Source organism: Cygnus atratus, unplaced genomic scaffold (assembly GCF_013377495.2).
Source record: "Cygnus atratus isolate AKBS03 ecotype Queensland, Australia unplaced genomic scaffold, CAtr_DNAZoo_HiC_assembly HiC_scaffold_44, whole genome shotgun sequence".
NCBI lineage: Eukaryota > Metazoa > Chordata > Aves > Anseriformes > Anatidae > Cygnus > Cygnus atratus.
Genome location: NW_026110040.1, coordinates 164798 through 184601, shown reverse-complemented (window position 1 = coordinate 184601; position 19804 = coordinate 164798). Strand labels below are relative to the sequence as shown.

The 19804-nt window shown below is 52.6% G+C and overlaps 3 protein-coding genes across 3 annotated transcripts; 2 read left to right on the top strand and 1 right to left on the bottom strand.

Moving 5' to 3' along the window:
* Positions 1-1973: 1973 nt before the first annotated feature.
* LOC118261174 (C-type lectin domain family 17, member A-like) lies at positions 1974-5984 on the top strand. Its single transcript, XM_035571892.1, has 9 exons — positions 1974-2079; positions 2369-2479; positions 2587-2685; positions 2808-2858; positions 2964-3053; positions 3451-3564; positions 3659-3810; positions 4592-4701; positions 5315-5984. The coding sequence occupies exons 1-9, from the start codon at positions 1980-1982 to the stop codon at positions 5445-5447; spliced, it is 960 nt and encodes a 319-aa protein (XP_035427785.1). The 5' UTR covers positions 1974-1979; the 3' UTR covers positions 5448-5984.
* A 657-nt stretch (positions 5985-6641) lies between these two features.
* LOC118261176 (CD209 antigen-like protein C) lies at positions 6642-11908 on the top strand. Its single transcript, XM_035571896.1, has 10 exons — positions 6642-6724; positions 7064-7114; positions 7704-7823; positions 7942-7992; positions 8092-8205; positions 8604-8666; positions 9385-9474; positions 9624-9790; positions 10240-10349; positions 10721-11908. The coding sequence occupies exons 1-10, from the start codon at positions 6649-6651 to the stop codon at positions 10854-10856; spliced, it is 978 nt and encodes a 325-aa protein (XP_035427789.1). The 5' UTR covers positions 6642-6648; the 3' UTR covers positions 10857-11908.
* Positions 11560-19425, bottom strand: LOC118261175 (adhesion G protein-coupled receptor E3-like). Its single transcript, XM_035571895.1, has 16 exons — positions 19346-19425; positions 17965-18018; positions 17697-17849; positions 17507-17559; positions 17222-17302; positions 16728-16875; positions 16408-16515; positions 16152-16318; positions 14910-15077; positions 14562-14786; positions 13743-13978; positions 13498-13564; positions 12988-13079; positions 12703-12868; positions 12526-12621; positions 11560-12389 (listed from the first exon to the last, which is right to left on the bottom strand). Exons 1-16 carry the CDS (start codon positions 19377-19379, stop codon positions 12336-12338), a joined length of 1902 nt encoding a protein of 633 aa, XP_035427788.1. The 5' UTR covers positions 19380-19425; the 3' UTR covers positions 11560-12335.
* Positions 19426-19804: the final 379 nt, after the last annotated feature.

Here is a 19804-nt window from a genome sequence, read left to right as displayed (position 1 = left end):
ATGGGAAGCACGGACACCGGGCGGTGTTCCCTCCCCTCAGCACAGGTGGTTGATCCTGCCTCAGCGGGTGGATCGGCCACTTTGATTGGCTGAAGAGGGTTATGGACAGAAGCTCCCACCAATGAGGCGTCGAGTAGCGAGTGGCAGCTCTGAGGAGAAGGCTTCCGCCCCCTCCCGTTAACTCAGGGGCCTTGGGGTGCCCGAGCAGGGGCACCGGGAGCGGGGGGGGGTCTCGGAGCAATGGGGGCCCGGGGGAGTCGGTGTGACCAGAGCCCCTGTCCTGTAGGGATCCAAGGGTAGGGACGTTGGGGGTGCTGAAATCCCCAGGGATGGGGACAAAATGGCTGCCAGGGCGGGGGACAAAATGGCTGCCCCAAAATGGGGGTGCCGGCGGGGGGTCCCGCATTTCCCAGGCCTGAAGTCGTCGTGTGCCGGGTCCCAGTGTCCCCAGGGCTGTGAGGCTGTGAGGACACTGAGGGTCCTGATACCCCCAGGGACTGGGCTGTAGGGAGACCGGGCCCCCTGGGTGATCCATGTCCCCTGGGAGACAGTTGTCCTCAGACAATAACAGTTTAATTTTTAGGTAGTTGTGTGTGGAGCCAGGATCTGGACTCAGTGATCCTCGCAGGTCCCTTCCAACTCAGGATTTTTTATGATCCGATAATACGGGGATGCTGAGGGTCCTGCTGGCCCCAGAGACAGTGGTGTGGGACACCCCTAAGTCCTGAAGCTGCTGAGAAGGAGACAAGATGTCCCTGGGGACAATTTAATGGTGCTAAATGTTTGTTTGGGCAGCGTAAAGGGATTTTCTGCCACCCTGGCTTCAGTATTTAAAGTATTTTCCTTGTGGAAACCACTTTGCTAAGTGGTTGAAAATCAGTTTAGGATAAAAATCCTGAAGATAAAGATATCCCTTTAAAGATAAAAATTCTAAAAAGGGTTAAAGAGTTAAGGATTGTTGAGGGGTTAGGTGTGGGAGCTGGTTTTTTTTGGTCCACTCTTTACTTCTAGCACTGTTTTTGATTCTTTCTGATTCTTTCTGTTTTCGATTCTTTCTTCTTAGAAAGTGCTGTCCTGGATTTTTTTTTTTTCTTTTATAATCTTCTCCCACGTCACTGGAACAAATCACATGCTTGGACTGGGGGGGGGGGGGAATATATCCACCCTGAGAATGTGTGAGCCAAATTCACAGCATTCGGGCCTGAAACCAATCCTGTCGCTTCTCATGAAGTGTTGGGGCCCTGTGGGTAATGAGTGGCCACCCTGGGGGGAAGTTCAGCCTCGACTTCCCCTAAATTCGGGATGAAAAAAGGGGAAATCGGTCAAAAGGAGGAAGCTGTTTGCCCTGAGCAAGAGAGCCAGGGTGAAGGCCATTCACTTTTTGGCTGTGTTTGCTCTTCCCCAGTGCCTCAGTCCTCTGTGAAATTTGGCCAAAATCAGTCAACAGTGAAGTTACTCATAAATTCAAACTTTCGTTTTCTGCAATAGCCCCGGGGACGCCTGGCTCAAAGCCCTGCGGGCAATGAAAGAATTTTCAGGAGGAGGAACGAGGGAGTCACTGTCAAAACAAAATGAGGATTTTTACAGCGCCAGGTTAAAAACATTTGAAAGTCCCACAAAAGCACCGCACAAAATCCTAAATGAGACTTCCCACCAAAAACCAAACCAAAGATAGATTTGGGCACGCACCACATAATTTTGGCACAAAACCTTCAAAACCCACCACCTCGGGGGGGTATTGGCTTCACTTGAGAAGAGCAGCATGATGGGTGAACTTCTAAAAACCAGCGGGGAAGTGGCGTGTGGCGAGAGGCCGCACAAGCGCGGCAGCCACTCCAAAAGCTCCTGAGTGTGCACATTTAATTTTTTTCTTGGAAATCCGAATTATGAAATATGAACATTCGCTTCCCCCGGAAGAGCTGACGCATCTTCACGACCGCATAAAATTGGGGTGATATCAAAGGGAAAAAGGACCAGAGATGGCACGGAACGATGGCACTGAGAGCACCGGTGAGAAGTGGGAGCTCGCCAGGGACATGCTGTTGGAGGAAGAAGAACAGAGGAAAGCACCCAAAGGAGGTAGCAGGGCCACGCCAGGGTTGAGGGAATGGCTCTGGAGTTAAAACACAAGAAAACGGAGGCTTTCAGCTCTTGACATGGGTCTTTTGCCAAAATTATAGCTAAATTCTGCTTCATAATTCTTCCGTTGCGATCAAAAAGAAAAAGAGGTTTGGGTGTGGAGAAGGGAGCGGTGGAGCTTCTCAGGAGAGAGCCTGGGGGAATCTCTCCTCTTTGTGCTCTTCTCCAAAAGGTTTGCAGGGGAGGGAGTTCTTTGGGGCTGCCTCACCCTTTTTTTTGCCCCTGGCAGTGCTGTCCCTCCTGCCCTCGTCCCCGCACAGAGCCGTTGTGCTGCTGTACGCACTGCTGGCCCTTGGCTTCGTGATCTTCATGGCTCTCACCATCACAAACACCCAAAGAGGTGAGACCAGCACGCACAACCGGATCGCCCCTGCCAAGCGCGAGGCGGGCACGATTTTGGGGGAAAAGACCAGCAAATGGAACAAAACCTCCGGCTCCTTTCTCCAGTGTCGGCGGTGTGGGAGGCGCTGGCCCAAGCCCGGCTGCAGGGCGAGAGGAGCCACACGACAGCCTGGCACAACCTCTCGGAGGTCCAGCACGCCCTCGGTACGAAACCTGCTGCTTCTGGGGGTGGCTTTTCCCTTAAACCCAACCAAAATCATCCCTTCTGGCGGGATGGAGATGGCCGCGGGCTTGTTTTGAGGTTTCTCCTCTTGTTTTCCTCTTAGATAAGCAGCTCTCAGGCGAGCTCCAGGTGATTCAGAGCCAACTTCTAAATGGTACGCCAAGGACAAGGTGGTTTGGGGGGAAATTCAGGCAGAATCCCAGAATTCAACACCGGGTGAGGGCAGCGGGGTCAAAAGCAAAGTTTTTCCTCCCTCCAGTGTCCCGAGAAATGGAGAACATGCAGTGGAAGATGGCACAGTGCAAAACGGAGTGGGGGAAGGAGCTGTCGGATCGCATCCGCGTCCTGGGTGAGAGCCTGATTTTGATGAAAAAATCGTTAAATTCAGTCCTTCTATCCCAAAGCACTGGGCAGATGGTCTAAAGATTCCTAAGATGTGCTGGTAGCACTGGGAGCTCACGGAGCTGAGCTCAAGGAGTTTGAAATACCATGAAGTATAATGCTAATGGAAGGAAGTTTTTCTCAGCCTGTTGATAAACACACACACAAAAAAACCCCAACATTCAGTGAAAGGGCTTTGAGGTTTCGATGGGTGAAGCTGAGAGAACACCAGCTCATGCCGGGAAAAATACCCATCAAAAGCCACAGCATAAATCAGGGCGGAAGGGAAATGGGGAAGGGCCGTAAACATGGTTTCTTCTGGTGAAACCTGAATTACCTTTTTCTCTCGTTTTCCGCCCCGGCAGAGGGAAGGGAGGCGCCGGAGCGGGCGCTGGAGCAGCTGGCAGAGCTGCGGCAGGAGCAGAGCCGCGCGGCGACGCTCCTCAGCGCGGCGCTGGAGGGGCTGCGAAACCTCTCAGGTGAGAGGGAGAGGCTGAGCTGAGCCCGCAGGCGTCCCCCCGCGCTCACCCACCTCAGCTTTTCTTTTCTTTTCCTTTCCCCGTTTTCTCTCAGAAATTCTCTGCACAAGGTGTCCCGCCGGCTGGCTGCAGTTCACCAAAACCTGCTATTTTTTCTCCACCGATCCTAAACCCTGGATGGATGCTAAAGCCTCCTGCACCGAGCTCGGCGGTCAGCTGGCCGTCGTCAACAGCGAGCTGGAAAACGTAAGCCGAGGATTTCCACAAAAAAGCACCAAAAAACCAAAAATAATCCCCCCACATTTAATGCATTTAGAAGAAAATTAGGCTTATACAAAGCAAATGGAAAGCAGGAGGTTAAGCATGGGCTGTTTGAGCCTTCACAGCTGGGACAAAGCATCCGAGTCCCCCAGCCTTGAGGTTCCCCTGTGGTTCTGAAGTGGCTTGGCCAAATCCATTGGGTTTGTCCCCAAAACAACAGGCGTGATTTAAGCACCCCTTGAGAAATGTCTGTGGGGAGTGGCCGCCCCTGTCGCCTGCGTGACCTCGAGGAGGATCCTGGGGTGTGAGAGAGGCACTCGCCTCCATCGGGGTGTGCTCCATGTGCGATCCCTCCTCGTGATCACGTGGGAAAGAGAAACTGTTTTGAAATCATAGAAATTACAGAATTAATTAGAGCGATCCACCCTAAATTGGGCACAAATGGGTGTTTCCACCCCAGTTTAGACAATCCCTACCTCACCTTCCCAAGACCGCTTCTACCAGCCCGGCTTTTAAAGCATATTTGGTCTGAAAAGAACTTCTCCCTCCAGCTGTTAGAAACCTCAGCACTTTTATTCGCATTTCTGACAGGAAATGTCCCCTTTTGTGCCACGCTAGTGGTACCTTGCACTCGTCCCCCGCCAGAGACGGGCTCCCCAGCGTCACCGACTGCTGTCAACGACCTCGGTGCTGCCAAAAGCCAAACGGCAGCTCCACCTTGGTGCCCCCTTCCCATCCTGAAGCCTCTTTTTCCCCCCGTTTACAGAAATTTCTGGCAAATCACATCATGGAGACGCGGGTGTTCTGGCTGGGCCTGAGCGACATGCACAAAGAAGGCGACTGGCAGTGGTTGGACGGCCGCTCCCTTTCTCTGGCGTAAGTTTTCCAGCAGCATCGGAGGGCAAATAGCCCCCCTAACCCAGCTTTTTAATGCTTTTTTTTGCCCCAGAAAAGCAGAGGGCTGCACCCTTACTAACCCACCCGCATGCTCTGCTCTGGCGGAGCGTGAAAATGGCACAGGAAAAGGTTTTATGGCACCTGAAAGCGTGGGGCGGAGGGAAAGGTAAGAGGACCGGCTGCAGGCTAGATTTTGGTGTTTTCCCCCCAAATCGCTTTGGTTTTGGGGCTGAGAACTGAGGTGGGAACGCACGAGGAGCCGCAGCACCCACTCAGTGCATTCCCAGCTGAGTGTCGTCACCCCAAGGCCAAGGGGTTATTTCTGACAGCTCTCCTCATTCTCAGGATTTGGGGGAAAAGCACCGAAACTGAAATGGAGCTGTTTGATGCTAAACAGGGGGGGAAAGGGAAAACCACTGAAACAGAAGTAGAGCTGCTTTGAGGCGTTAAAAGGAGAGGAGGGTACGCGGTGGGGCGGGTGTGCTCTCTGCCTGGCTGCTCCCTCCATAGAACCTTTAAAAAAAAAAACGTAAAAACCAACCGGTTTCCAAATGTAGCGCTTCCTACCCAAACCAGCATGCCCCCCCCACAGGTTTTGGAAGAGCGGCGAACCCAACAACGTGGGCCAGCACGGTGAGGACTGCGCCACCGTCTCCTCCAGGGGCCTCTGGAACGACGCCATCTGCAGCAGTGCCGAGGCCTGGATCTGTGAGCGCGGCTGCTAGGGGGCTTAAAAATGGGGGAAAACCAGCAAAAAGACGGCAAAACATGAAAACTTGGCACTGCGGGGCGAAGGATGATATGCTGCTGCGTAATTACTGGCCATGGAGGAAGTGCGAGAGTAGGCAATGGAAAAAATGCTTAAAAGATGAGAAAAAAAACAAAACCAAGGGGTTGTGGGGTCAGGAGGCATCACCGTGCGCAGGGGGGTGAGCGCACCGTGTGTTTTTGCTGCAGATTCTCCTCGTTCCTCCTCCTCAGGCTCTGGGCGAATCCATGCGGCGTGCAGACCTAAAAACATCAGCCCGATTTAGCAGGAGACGGGATTCGCTCTGGAAAGGAAGGAGCTGGCGTGGAAAGAGGCGTCCGAAAAAGGGAGCATCCTCCCGGGGTCCAGTGCCGCGATGGGGTTAGACCTGGAGGAGGGTTTGGACATTTTTGGGGTGTTTGTTAACATTTTGTGAGCTGCTTCCCTGCCGCGCGCTCAACGTATCGCTTGCTGCTTAATCAGGAAAAAAATAAAGTCTTTTGATTGCAACTTGAAACAAAACCAACGGGAGCAGAGCAGTGCCGAGGAGGGTCGCGGCACACCTTATTCCCAGGGTTTAGGTGAAAAAAAACCAAAAAACAGAAGAGAGACCAGCAAAGCCGAGGTGTGAACATGTTTTCGGGGTGCGTATGCAAATACCCAGCTCGTGGGCGTCGAAGCGCGACGGTTGTTTTGCCGAAAAGCCTTGCTGCTGGATTCCCCTTCCCGGGGCGAGCACAGGCCCTGCTAGAAGGTTTGGGATTTCACCTGCATCGCGTCCAACGCCCCCAAACATCACCGCGTTGTGTGCGGGGGGGTTTTATTCACAACCCCCTAAAAACCACAGCTTTTTAGGAGCCTCTTTCAAATCCCCACAGGTGACAGAGCTCCAGCAGTGTCACCGTTTCGGTACAGCCCCGTCGCTCCCTAAAATACCGATCCCATTACCCCCCCCCCCCCCAAAAAAAAAAATACCCTTTTACTTGTGGTGGGAAGAGCACAGCTTTGTCCCCCATTTGCATGCCACCGCTGTCCCGGCGCGGAGAGGAACCGAAACCTTGGGGCCGAACCGCTGGCCAAAATGGGGTGCCGGAGGCGGCGAGGGGTGTGCCGGGCTGTGTGCCGGGGGGGTTTAGCTCCCCGCTGGGCGCCTGCGCGGCCGCTCGCCCCGGCCAAGCATGGCCCAGCAAGAGACCTACGGCAACTGGCTGGGCCCCCCGCCGCTCCCTGCCAAGCGGCTGGTGAGACAAGCAGGTAAAAAGCGGGGCGAAAACACCTTTTCTGGGCGTTTCTGGGGGTGGCGGGGGTCCTGGTGAGGTGGGGAGGCATTGGATCACACAGGAGGGCAGCGTCGTGGTACGGAGTGGGGCAAAATGCGTTGGGATGCGCAGGGTCACATGGGTTCCGCTCTTAGCTGAAAAAGCCCCTAAATCTCCAGGTTTTCACCTAATTTCACACACACAAACTCCGCGCGGACGTTCAAAAAGCATCAGCGGCACCCTCGCCAGTAGTGATGGTGTTGATGTAACAACAAGAGTTTTTGAGTATCCTCCTGTTATCCTGAACACTCTTTTCCTTCCCTTTTTTTGGCAGGAATTTACTCCGTTGCTGGGAAGATGACACCCCTGGGTGACTTCAGGCCAGGTAAGTCAGCATATTCACCTTTTCAGGCTTTTTTTTGTAGCACGGGTGGAAAGCAGAACTCCCTGAGGTGCCTCCCCAAGGCTGAACCGGGCTTTATTTTCAGCTCGCTCGGTCAAATACACCTCTATACGCGATGTTTCTCTCTGAATTTGTTTCCTTCCATAAGATGAGACCAAATTGCCTAAAAAAAAAAAAAAAAAAACCAAAACTTGAAAATCTTCCCTGGAGAAAGTGAGAGGGAATTTGTCACTCCACCCGCTTGAAGCAAGGGTTTGCAAGTTTGCAGCTGAAATTTGTCCCCTCCTGGCATGGAGGAGTTCAGACTTCAGCAGAATCGCTTAGATTTGCGACCAGGGGGAGGACCCAGCTCCGGAAGAGTGCAGCGACATTATAAAACTCCATAAAAATGATTAAATTATACCTAGTGAGAAAAATCTTGCTGGAGCTCCTGCGGATTTACCAAAACTGCAGCTAACTCTGCAAGGGGAATTGCATTTTTGATGCTTCCCGAACGACTGAGCTGATTGTTAACAGCTGGCATTCCTGCCCAGAAGAAAACCCAAATTTCACCCATTTTTCTCTCCCGTAGCGTCCCCAGACAGCTTCGCCGACGAGGACGATTACGACGACGTGTCCGTGTCGGAGTCGGATCGCAAGCCACCACCATCCGATGAAGATCTGCGGAGCCAGAGGAGCAAAGGAGGCACAGGTAGCACCCACCTCCTCTCCCTGCATTCACCGTGCGGTCGAGGGCTTCAGCAGGGCAGGATTTGACCCTGAAATGCCTTAAAAAAGCCCTCCAGTGATGCTTTCCTTCCTCTCCACAGGGGTTTACATCTTGGCGGGGAAACCAGCGTCTCCAAATCCTTCCCGAACAGGTCGGTCGCTTCATTTTGTCTCACCTAGGCTGACACCAGAGGGCTCGAGTGGGTTTTTCTCCTGATTCCTCCCTGATTTCCCCACACTGCTCTCCACAGAAAACCCGGAGCCTGGACGGGGCCCCAGGCAGACGTCGGTGGCCGTCCTCTACGTCTTGCTGGCGCTGAGCTTCGTCGCGTGGGTGCTGCTCCTCACCCTGGTCTTGGTGAAACGTAAGTGGTCCCACAAGTGGCCCTGCTGGGCTGGGAGGCAGCTGGTTTGGTGAAACACCCTAAAAAAAACTTTCTCACCGTGAAAAATAACGGGCCTCTTGTGCTCTTGATGCTTTAAGCACGCATCCTTGTTGATATAGTAGCTAAAGCCCATCGGTCACCACAAATACTTAAATTTCCACTCCATTACATGAGTTTTAGGGTCTCCAAATTGCCCTCGGAGTGCTACATCTGCCTCCTTCCCCCCACGCCATCGGCACTCCATCTTTGGTCCAGGGTGTAAATTCACAATAAATCTCTCACTCAGCCCAAAAAATCTTAAGCTGGGTAAATTTAGAGGTCACTGCCCATTCCTTGATGTGATCCAGCCACACTTTTTTCCATCGTTTCCATTCCAGAAGTGGAAATCACGGCGGAGTTGGAGCTCTTGAAGTCGAACCAGTCAGAGACCCAAGTTAACAGTAGGTCCTTGGATGCGCAGCCCCATGGTGACGTGCTCCCAGCTTAGTGGGAGCTGGGAGGCCCTGATTTTGGGGTGTTTGTGTCCTTTCCAGCACCACGTTTCATTACTTGGTGTAAATTGAATAAAAAATGACTTTTTGGGGGGAGGGTGGCTCCTGGTTCTGCTCCATCTCTTAGTGGAACATCACCAACTTCGGTTTGGTTCCAATTTCCACTGATCCACAGGGAATTGCAGTGGGGTAAGAGCATAAATTGGGCACTGGCCAAGCTCTGGCCTCAATCCCAATGGAATTAGCCACAAAAGGGTGCAAACAGGAGCAAATCAGCCCTCTAGGTGTCATGGGAGTTACCCTGGCTGTGGAATAGGAGCTCACCGGGGGGGAAATCCACCCTGTTACCTCTGTTACAGGACGGGAAGGGTGTAAATCCTATTGAAAATTCTGCAAAAGTCAAATATGATTGGCCAACTCCTTAACTGCTGCCAAATGAGTGATTAATTAAACGTTATTATGAGTGACATTGCAGCAAAATGTCACCCAAAAAGAAAACAGTGCAGCAAAACAGGCAGCTGGTGATGCAGGAGCTTTTACAGCCCATTTCTGCATGCGGAAATGAACTAAATCTCGGGAGAAAAAGACGAAGATTTGGGAAACTCAAAGGGAGGAGCGGCAAAAAGGGTGGGTGGGTAGAGGGGGCTCACCCTGCTGTGCTCCCCAGTGCTGCAGGAGATGTCAGAGTCGCGGCAGGAGCAGACGAGGGTGCGGAGTGGGATGCGCAGATACTACAAGGAGCTGCAGGACATCGCAGGTAAAGCTACTGGAGTATCGCTGTCATGACGGTGCCCCATCACCCGGTCACGCACCAGGAGAAAAACCTGGGTTTGGCCCCAAAATGCTGGAAAATTGGGGTGACCTGTGCTGATTTTGAGATGTTTTGGGGGTTTCTTGTCCTTCCAGCGCTGATCTGCCAAACTCTCCCGGACAACAAGTGCTTGGCTGGCTGGAAGATCTTCGAGAGGAGCTGCTACTACTTCTCGACAGAGATGATGAGCTGGTCGGATGCGAAGGAGACCTGCATTGACCAAGATGCTCACCTGGTCATTGTCGAATCGGAGCTGGAGCAGGTCAGCCAGACACTTTCAAGTGAAAATCTGCCATTTTTTCAGCTTGCACGGTGCCCAAACCCCCTATTTTTAGCAGAATTCCTACTCTGGCAAACAGGGGACCTCCAAAACCTCCTTTTTTTTTTTTGGCTTAAATTGGCCATCTGCTCAGTTATTTGAAGTAGAGACAAGTGCTTGGTGGCTAAGCCAAGTTTGGTAAAATAAAACTTCTTTTTAGGAGTAAGTGCTAAAAATGGGTCAAAAAGGGTTAAAATATCCTTTCCAGAGCACCATATTTGCGTTTTGCTTTAAGGCACCAAATCTATTCGCTATTTACCAAAAAATGCTGCTCAGCTGTGGTGATGATATCACCAATTACCAAAAGCTTTGAGATTCTCCATATTACTTATGGGGTCCCCAGAACTGTTGTGTTTTTTTGGGGGTTGCTTTAACCAATTCTGCCTTTTTAGAAGTTCCTGAAGGACAACATGAACAACAGCAACATGTACTGGATGGGAGTGACGTATAAGCCAGAGGGAGGTGACTGGCTCTGGACAAATGGCAAACCTTTAAGTGTGAGGTAAAAAAATCCATACAGGGATTCCCTAAAATTGGAAAATCATCCCAAGAGGAGAAAGGTGAATTTGAGCCACTGAAATAGGGTTGTTTAGGTAATTTTACACAAACCAAAGGGCTTACATTAGAAAAATGCTGTTATTGGAGCATTTTTTTTCTTGCTGGTGGCAAAACAACACAAAACAAAAACAACCTTCTGGGGTTCAGGATGGAGCTTTTTAGCAGACTGCTTCCCTTGAAATAAAAATTTCCCCTGTTCTTGGGAGAGCTCTGCCACTGTGGCGCTCTTTTTATTTTTTCTCCTTCTCCTTTTCCCTTTCCCTTTGCCTCTTTTTGTTCTTTTTTCTTCTCTTTCTTCTTTTCTCCTCTCTCCAGCTACTGGAACACGTGGAGCAAGAACAGCAACAGGGACAAGAACAGCTGTGGCACCATGGGGCCCAACGGCATCTGGTTTGTCAAGCACTGCTCCCACTCCAGCCACTGGATTTGTGAAAAGTCCTGGAATTGCTGACTTCAGCCATGTTTTTTTTTCCTGTTTTCAGACAATTTCCAATACGCAAGTAGAAAAACACATTTTAAACTTCCCTCTCAGGAGCTGGACAAAGTCACAAAGCTCTGGGGGGATCTGGCTCACCCTGATGGCTCCATGCTCCTGTTTCTTGCCTGCACAAATCCCTAAATCCAGTGAAATCCTTGCAACCATGAGCCTTGCAAGCCTGGCCCACAAAACACCAAAAAGAAAAGGGTGGGTTTGGTTAAAAAAAAAGCCACTGTGGAAAGGTAAAAACCCACTCACCGGCACAAAACCAGTCCCATTTCTCCACATTGCTGAATTTCTCCTTTTTCCCCCTAGCTCCAGTACTGCATTGTGGTTTCTGCTTAACTCTCAGAAAAGAAAATTTCTGGAAAAATCCTTTTTTTTTTTTTCTTTCCACTTTTGAATCCTTTTTCCTGTATTTATCCTTCCCTTCCTGCAGCCACCAGCCCCCACCTCTGCCCTGCTGTAGCCCCACATCCAACCCACCCCAACCCGAATTCTTCTGAAAACCCTAATTTCACTCACTTGCACATTATCACATTATCATCCAACAAATATTTTTTTTTTTTTAAAGAAACAGCACCATTCAGTCTTTTACCCCCCTAAACAAATAAAGCGGCTGCATCAGACCACCCCGGTGGCTGAAAGTTTCAGGTTAAATCCAAGGAAACAAATTCAAAGTGTGGTTTGATTTTAATGATAGTTTTTAAAGGATTGTAAGCTAAAACTTGAGGGAGAGGATGATTTATATGTTATCGATCAGTCGAAACACAATGATTCATTACAGGTAACAAAATTCCTTCTCTGGGTTGAAAATTAACCTTGGGATCTCCCTCTCCCCCTGTGAAAATTAGGAAATTTGAGCCAGGCTTGAGAAATTTGCTGGAAAATCAATAAGAAGGGGATCTGTGGCTGAAAATGAAACTGGTTTTTAGCCATTTCAGACTGTTTTCAGAGAAAAGTCCACCAGTGGTAGCACTGGCACAAAGATATGCTTCTGCTTTCAATAAAAACTTGTTAATTTAACAAGAAAGAAAATGGTAAAAATGGGAGAGAAAATGGTAAAAATGGCTTGTTTCTTGGGAGAAAATACTAGAAAAGGGGAGAAAAATGCTAAAAATGATTTGTTTCTTGGGGCAAGTGCTAAAAACGGGAGAGAAAAAGCTAAAAATGGCTTTTTTCTTGGGAGAGAATCTTGAAAATTGGGGAGAAAAATGCTAAAAACGGCTTGTTTCTTGGGAGAAAGTGCTGAGAATTGGGGAGAAAATGCTAAAAAGGTCTAATTTCTTGGGGAAAGTGCTGAAAATTGGATTTGGGGGGGAAACTCCCAAAAACACTGTTCAGAGGGAAAAAAACACACTGGAAATGGGTGAGATGATCAGGAATCTGGTAAAAATGGGCCGGATGTGCTGAAAAACGCTGGTTACGAGCTGGTCCGGTGCGTCCCCACCATCACTTCTCCCACGCGCAGCCCTCGGCGCTGTGGCTCTGTGATCTTTCCCCTTCCTGGGGGAGAAAGGGCCCGAGTTGGGGTGAAATGAGGCAGAAACGGGTCCGAAAGGGAGTGGGGACCCCGTTAGTTTCTCGCCAGCCCCCCGAACACCCTGAGGAAGGGGGTGCGAGCGGGTCCGGGCACCCTTACCGTGACGTAGGTGATCCGCATCTCGGTGGTGGCCATCTCCTGGGGCTTCGGCGACTGCCCCAGCACCCGAAACCAGTGCCGGTAGTGCTCCATCACCTGCGGACAGCACCCGTGGCCGTGTCCTCAGTGTCCCCTGTCCCCCCCAGATCACCGCCTGTCCCCCCCCCGCCCCCGTACCTGCCGGTTGAGGACACAGTGCACGAGGAAGATGAAGGCTCCTTGGAGGCTGTTGATGATGGTGAAGACGAAGTCCACTGCCTCCCTCTCCGGTGCCTGCAGCAAGCCCACACCCCACGTGCAGCCCAGGATGCAGACGTGTGCCAGCGCCTTGAACGTCATCAGCCTGCTGGGACACCCATTTTCCTTGTTTTTCTCCCCAAAACCGTCCCAAATGCTCTTCCTCCAAATTCAAAAAAAAAAAAAAAACAACAAACAACGCTTTCCATCAGCGCAAAAACCCACCGGGTGTTTTTTATGGCTGTGACGTCGGCATTGAGGGAGGAGAGTCGTTTCTGCAGCGTCCAGAGGGTGATGAGAAAAAACATCAGATTAATCTGTGCAGAAAGCAAAAAAAATATATAAATTTCTCAAGATAGGCCTGGAAATTTGGGGTGGAAAAGGGTTAACTGTAAGGAAAAAATAAAAAAGCACCAATGCTACATGGTGTGACCTCCACCAAGCACACGCAGCCCGTGGGACATAATGTCACCCTTAAATACATGCGTGAGCTTGCTCTTTTTAGGCAAATCTCAAAAGTTGCTCAGTTTAGGGTCTGTGGGGAGGGGCACGATCATGAATTTGGGTTGGAAAAGGGGCCAATGATACAAAACCCCATCATTAACACACCACAGTGCCACCACCTCCACCAGGTGCATCTGGTTCATTGGACATTGGCTTAACACTGTCCTTAAAGATGTCTAAATTTTTCTCTTTCCCCTCAATTTTTCCCCTTTTCTGCAGCAAAACACCCACCAGGATGATGACGCAGACGGGGCCGACGAAACTCCAAATGAAGCCTCCCTCTGTGTTCAGCCAGCAGCTAAATGGGCAGAAAAAGGGAAAAAACACCCCGACCGCCCCGGGGTGGTTTCGGTGGCATTGAAAACACCCACGCCCAGATGCCGTGGTGTCCTTTTTGGGGGAGATTCCAGCAAAACACACAGTATTCTCTGCCAATCCCACCCCTTTGGTTGACCCCAAGCCTAGGTGGGACTCACTGCTGCTTGGTGCCGTAGCCTTTGGGGTGGATGGTGGCGGAGGTGGCCACCACGATGGCTGGTAGGCCGTAGCCCACGGGGTAGATGTATCTGCGCTTGAAGCGGTTGGCGTTGATGTAGTTGAGGACGCGCAGGTTCCTGACGGTGAGGAAGAGGTGCAAACCCTCCAGGAACATCCAGGCGAAGGAGGCGAGGAAGAAGTAGTGGAGGAAGCCGGCTATGATCTTGCACGCCAGCTGAGTGGGGGGGACACCGAGGCTGTGGTTGGCTCTTGGAAGACCTTTGGTGTCACCACGGGAGGTGGTGGCATCTCCAGCCCTCGGAGGTGTTCCAAACGCCCCATCGTGGCCTTGAACCGCGAGGGCTTTGAGTTCAGGGTGGACCAGAGACTTCCAAAGGTCTTCTCCATCCTAAGCTCGGCTGTGATTCAAGCAGCTGCACCCTCCCAGAGGAAGAAGGGACCCAACAGCCTCAAGGAACCCCAACTGGGTGGACCTGCTTTGAGTTCAGGGGTGATCTGGAAGCTTCCAAACATCCTGTTCAGCCTTGGTTATCCTAATTCAGGTGCTCTCACCCACCCACAGCAAGAATGGGACCAAGGACCGAGAAGAACCTCAACTAGTGGGACCTGCTTTGAGATGGGGTTGGACCGCAGGTCTCCAAACCTTCTTCAAACCTTTCTTACACCATAACTCAAGATGCTCAAGGAGATCCCAGGGAGACCCCAAGATGCTCAAGGAACCCTTGAATGCCCCGAGATGCTCAAGGAGATCCCGAGATGCTCAAGGAGACCCCAAGGAGACCCCAGGGAGCCATTACCTCCTTGGTGGTGAGGCACTCGGCCACGAGGAGGAGGAAGTCAGCGATGAAGAGGCAGATGCTGAGCTGCAGGTGGAGGGAGATGCTGACGCTCCAGAGCGAGCGGCACAGGATGAAGGTGACAATGGTGAGGAAGAGGCAGAGCAGTGACACCGACAGCCCCACGTAGGTCACCATGTCCAGCACATAGTAGGTCACCATGTCCAGCACATAGCCATTTTGCGTCTACAATGACATCACGCATGACATAACACGCGTGACATCACGCCTGTCCCATCCAAGCTCAACTGTTGGACAAGGAGAGAATGTGAAATGGCGTGGGCACACACGAAATACGCAGGGCCTCACCTTGTTGTTTACGTTCATTAACATGGCAAAGGTGGAGAAGTGGTTGCAGGCACAGATGGAGCTCGAGTTGTCCCCGCCTATGTGTTGGCAGCCCTCTGGAGTCCACTGCCCCTTGGAGCCGTTCAGCTTCCAGGACACGCAGAGCAGCTTCTCGCCCTCCTGCAGTGTCTGCGGAGCACGACCCCGCTCGAGGTTTCAGCCCCGCGTAGGGTTGGTGTCGCCCCTTCCCACCTTTGGGTGCCAACGGGGATAGGGATGCACCGAGCCTCGGCTTGGGGAGGCGCCAACCCTGAATTTTCACGAGATCTGAATTTGGGAGATGCACCGAGCCCAGATTTGCTCTGGGGTGAGGATGCACAAATCTGAATTCGCACTGGGATGCACCGAATGCGATGTTTGCACCAGGAGGATGCACCAGCCCAAATCTGCATGGAATCCTGGTTTGTACCACGATGGGATGCACCAGCCCCAGGTCTGCGTGGGATCCTAATTGGCACTGGGACAGGGATGTACCAACCCCAGATTCAAACCAGGATTGGGATGCACCAGGTCCGAATTTGCACCAGGATGGGGATGCACCAAGTCTGAATTTACACCGGGACAGGGCCGCACCAAATCAGGATTTGCACCACATGCAGATTTGCACCAGGAAAGAGACACACCAAATCCGAATTAGCACCAGGGCAGGAATGCACCGGTCCTGAATTTGTGCTGGATCTGGGTTTGCACCAGGGTGGTGTTTACTGAAGTGAGTTTGCATGAAATACAAATTTGCATCAGGGTGGGGATGCACAGACCCAAAATGGCAGAGGATCCAGATTTGCATAGGGATGGGCATGCTGAGTCTGAATATGCACCAGGAGGAGCATGCACCAACCCAAAATTTGCACCAGGACGGGGATGCATTGACCCAAATTTGCACGGAGTCCAGATTTGCAGCAGAATGGGGATGCACCGAGTCTGGATTTGTGCTGGATCCAGGTTTGCATTGTGACAGGGATGCACACAGTCCAAATTCACACTGGGCTGGGGATTTGCACCAACCCTGGATTTACGCTGGATCTGAATTTGCACCAGGATGGGGCTGCACCGACCCTGAATTCACCCCAAACTGCACCAAAGCCATGCTCCGAACTTGCACCATTGCAACGCCCCTGCTGCAACAGGTCTTGCCGTGCAATACGTGTGAAAATCCCCACCCGGCGCCTGCCCAGCAGCACCCCGGGGCCCCCCAGCACCCACCTGTTTGTGGTGCAGGGTGATATTGAAGGTGGCAGGGAAGGTGATGTTGGCTTTCCCCACGGTGCCGCCGACTACCTGGGAGTAGAGCTCCCCCAAGGATGGCTCCGTGTTGTTATTCAGCAAGTCCTCCAACCTCTTGTAGACGATGAAGGCCACCGCGTCCGTGTCTGCCCAGAGAGATGGGTCAAAACCACCCCCAAACAGCAAATTTAGGCTTCTTGGTCTCCCCCTGCACCCCCATGTGCAATGGCCATACTTGCTGGCAACATGCTGCAGTTGATGTTCAGCTTCTCCTTGCCCACGTTCAGCTTCAGTTCCAACCCTGAAGTTATGCACGTATTAGTCACCACCGCTGTCTTGGCCTCTGATTTGGGGCAAAAAAAAAAAAAATAAGGCATTTGGGGTCTTTTGCCTGCCCTGAGCACCACCGTGCTCTTGCAGACTCCAGGGAATGGGTACGAGCGAAACGCCAAGCTGGCTCTCAGGGCATTGCAATGCCCCAAAAGCTTTTGGGGTGCTGCGGGGGTTTGGGGAGCATCGGGGGCACCCATTGGTGCTGGGGAGGAGGGGGCATACGCATGGTGGTGGTGCTCAGTTCCAGAATGCCGCTGCGGCCTGCCTGCAGCACGATGGCTTCCGTGTCCTCCATCAGCTTGGCAGCGAAGGCTCCATGCTGTTTGCACTGCTCCTTCCTCGCCATGTTCTGCAGCTGGCTCAGGATGTCCTGGGGGGCACAGGGGGGGGGGGGGAGGGGGGGCACGCAGGGATGAGCGCATGGAGGGGATGGAGGTGCGGAGGAGGATGGACATGGGAATAGATGTGTGTAGGGGGATGGAGGCGGGGCTGGAAGCATGCAGGGGATGAACATGTGTAGAGGATGGACGTGGGGATGGATGCCTGTTGGGGATGGACGTGTGTAGGAGGACAGACATGGGGATGGACACGTGTAGGGGGTGGAGGCATGTAGGGGATGGACATGTGTAGGGGACAGACACTGGGACGGGAGGGACATGGGGACAGACACCAGAACAGGAGGAACACTGGGACAGGCCTGCTGTCCCCCGTGTCACCTGCAGCCGTTCCTTTGTGGTGTCACAGGTTTCCTTAAGGTCCTCGGTGGTGTTCAACAGCTGGGAGCACAACAGGCAGCTCTGGGGGGGGACACACAGGGGGGACAGTGACATTGACCTGCACCCCACGGACATCTGTCTGTCCTTCTGTCTGTCCTTCCCTGCCTCACCACCCACCCTGGAACCCCAGAATCCTCCATCTGTCTGTCCATCCATCCCTCCCTCCCTTCATCCATGCCCCCCCTTCTTTTGCCCCAAACCCCTCTTTTTCCACCCAAACCCCACCTTCTCCTTGCAGAGTTCCCTGATAATCTCCTGGGTGGTGACGTTGCAGGCCTCTGTAGGGCAAGGGGGTCACGGTTTGGGGAAAATGGGGGGAAAAAAAAAAGAGGTTATGGGGTGGGGAAAGGGTGAAAAAAGGGGAAATGAAATATAAAAAAGCGGGGGGGAATGGTGAAAGCATTTGCCCTGTTACCTTGGCAGACGACGACGGAGGAGTTTTGGATGGTGCGGACCATGCTGTGGGGGCACCCGCAGACCCAGTGCCGCCCCCACTGCTGCCTACTACTCGTCGTAGGGAGCCCCAGGCAGCAGCTGCTGGTGGAGCAGGACTGGGTGTCACACTGCACTGCAGGGGACATCGGGGGGAGGGGGAATGAGGGTGGGTCCCAAGCCCCCCCCCTCCCCAAAAGGATGGGGAGAGGACCTGGGTCTGAGCCCACCCATCCCTCCCTGTAACTCACAGGCGGATGCTGCGCCGGCAGCGGCATGGAGGAGGCTCAGGAGGCAGCACAGTGCTGGAAGGGGGGGAAATTGAGGGGGTGTCAGTGCTCTGTGACACCCCCATAGGGCTCTCAACTCATCTGGGGGGCTCAAAATCCCCTTCGGGTAGCTCCAAATTCCCCTTTTCTAAGCGCGCCCCCCTCCCCACTTTTGGGGCTCAGCCCCCCTCCACCAGAGCTCAAAATTCCCTTTTGAGGCTCAAACCTTTATTTTTGTCCCCCCCCCCCCCCCCCTTTTTTGGGGGGAGCTAAATAACCCCCTTCTGGGGGCTAAATACCCCCTCAAGTCTCAACCCCCCCTTTTGGGATTTCAAACCCTTCTTTTTGTGTCTCAACCCCCCCACATTTAGGGAGTCCAAACGCCTCATCAGGGCTCAAACCCTGCATTTTGGGACTCATCCCCCCCCCCTCAAAAATGAAAACCTCCTTTTTGGAGCTCAAAGATGTCCTATCATGTCTCAAAACCTCCTTTTTGGGGCTCAAAACACCCTTTTTGGGGCTCAACACTTCCTATCACAAACCCAAATCTCCTTTTTGGGGCTCAGCGCCTCCTTTCGTGACTCAAAACCTCCTTTTTGGGGCTGAACACTCCCCTTTTGGGGCTCAACCCTTCCCGTATGAGCTCTGCCCTACCATTTTGGGGCTAAACATCCCCTTTTCTGGGCTTACATTCTCCCCCGCCCATCTCAACCCCCTCTTTTGGGTCTCAAACCCTTCTTTTTGGGGTGTCGAACCCTACTTTTGAGGCCAAACACCCCCTCTCTGGACCCAAATGTCCCCCCATCATGGCTCAAAACCCCCTTGTGAGCCTCATTCTTCCCCATCCCAACTCAGCCCTTACCTTTGGGGTTAAGAACACCTTTTTTGCCCCCCCCCACCCTCCTCCAATCAGGTCTCAAAATCCCCTTTTGGGTCTCAAACCTTTCTTTTGGGGGATGGAAACCTCCTTCTGGGGCTCATTGCTCCCCATCGGAGCTCCAACCCACCCACTGGGGCTAAAAACCTTACTTTTGGGGGCTAAAAACCTTACTTTTTAAAGGTCATCAGAGCATCAGAGCTCACCGCTCCCTTTTTCAGGGCTCAAAACCCCATTTTAGGGTTCAACCATGTCTGTTCCCAGGTTCAAAGCCACCGTTTTGGGGGCAAACCCCTCCATTTGGTGTCCGACACCCCCCAGCCTCCTCACAGGATTCAAAAAAACCTATTTTGCGGCAATTTCAATTTGGGCCGTTCCCTGCTACAGCCCTGACCTGCTTCCGCCCCTGCCTCAGTTTCCCCTTTTCCTATTCCCCTCCGTTTCAACCCAAATCCACACCCGGGTTGGGGGGTGGGCATGACTCACCCCAGAGGCAGGCGGCGAGGTGGGGGTACCCCATGACAAGTGACGGGGACGCGGTGGCACCACGGCACTGGTGGCAGAGCGGAAGCAGCACCGGACAGCCCCAAAACCACCGTTCGGCCCCAAAACCACTTCCCACCCCCTTCCATTCCCCCGCCTTGCTGCGGGCTGAGGCCCGAGGCCACTCGTGGCACCTCAGGGCAGTGACGAGGCTCCCCCCCCTGGACACTTGGGGTCCTGGTGGCCTCGTCCCTGCTGGGACACTCGGGTCCCCTCCCAGTGACAGTGACCCCATAACCTTGTCCTTGTCTGGATGCCCGAGTCTCTTCCTAATGACAGTGTCTCCATAACCACATCCTCCTGACCCCATAACCACATCCTTGTCCCCTACCCAGATGCCTGGGTCCCTCCCTAGTGACAGCGACCCCATAAGCACATCCTCGTGACCCCATAACCACATCC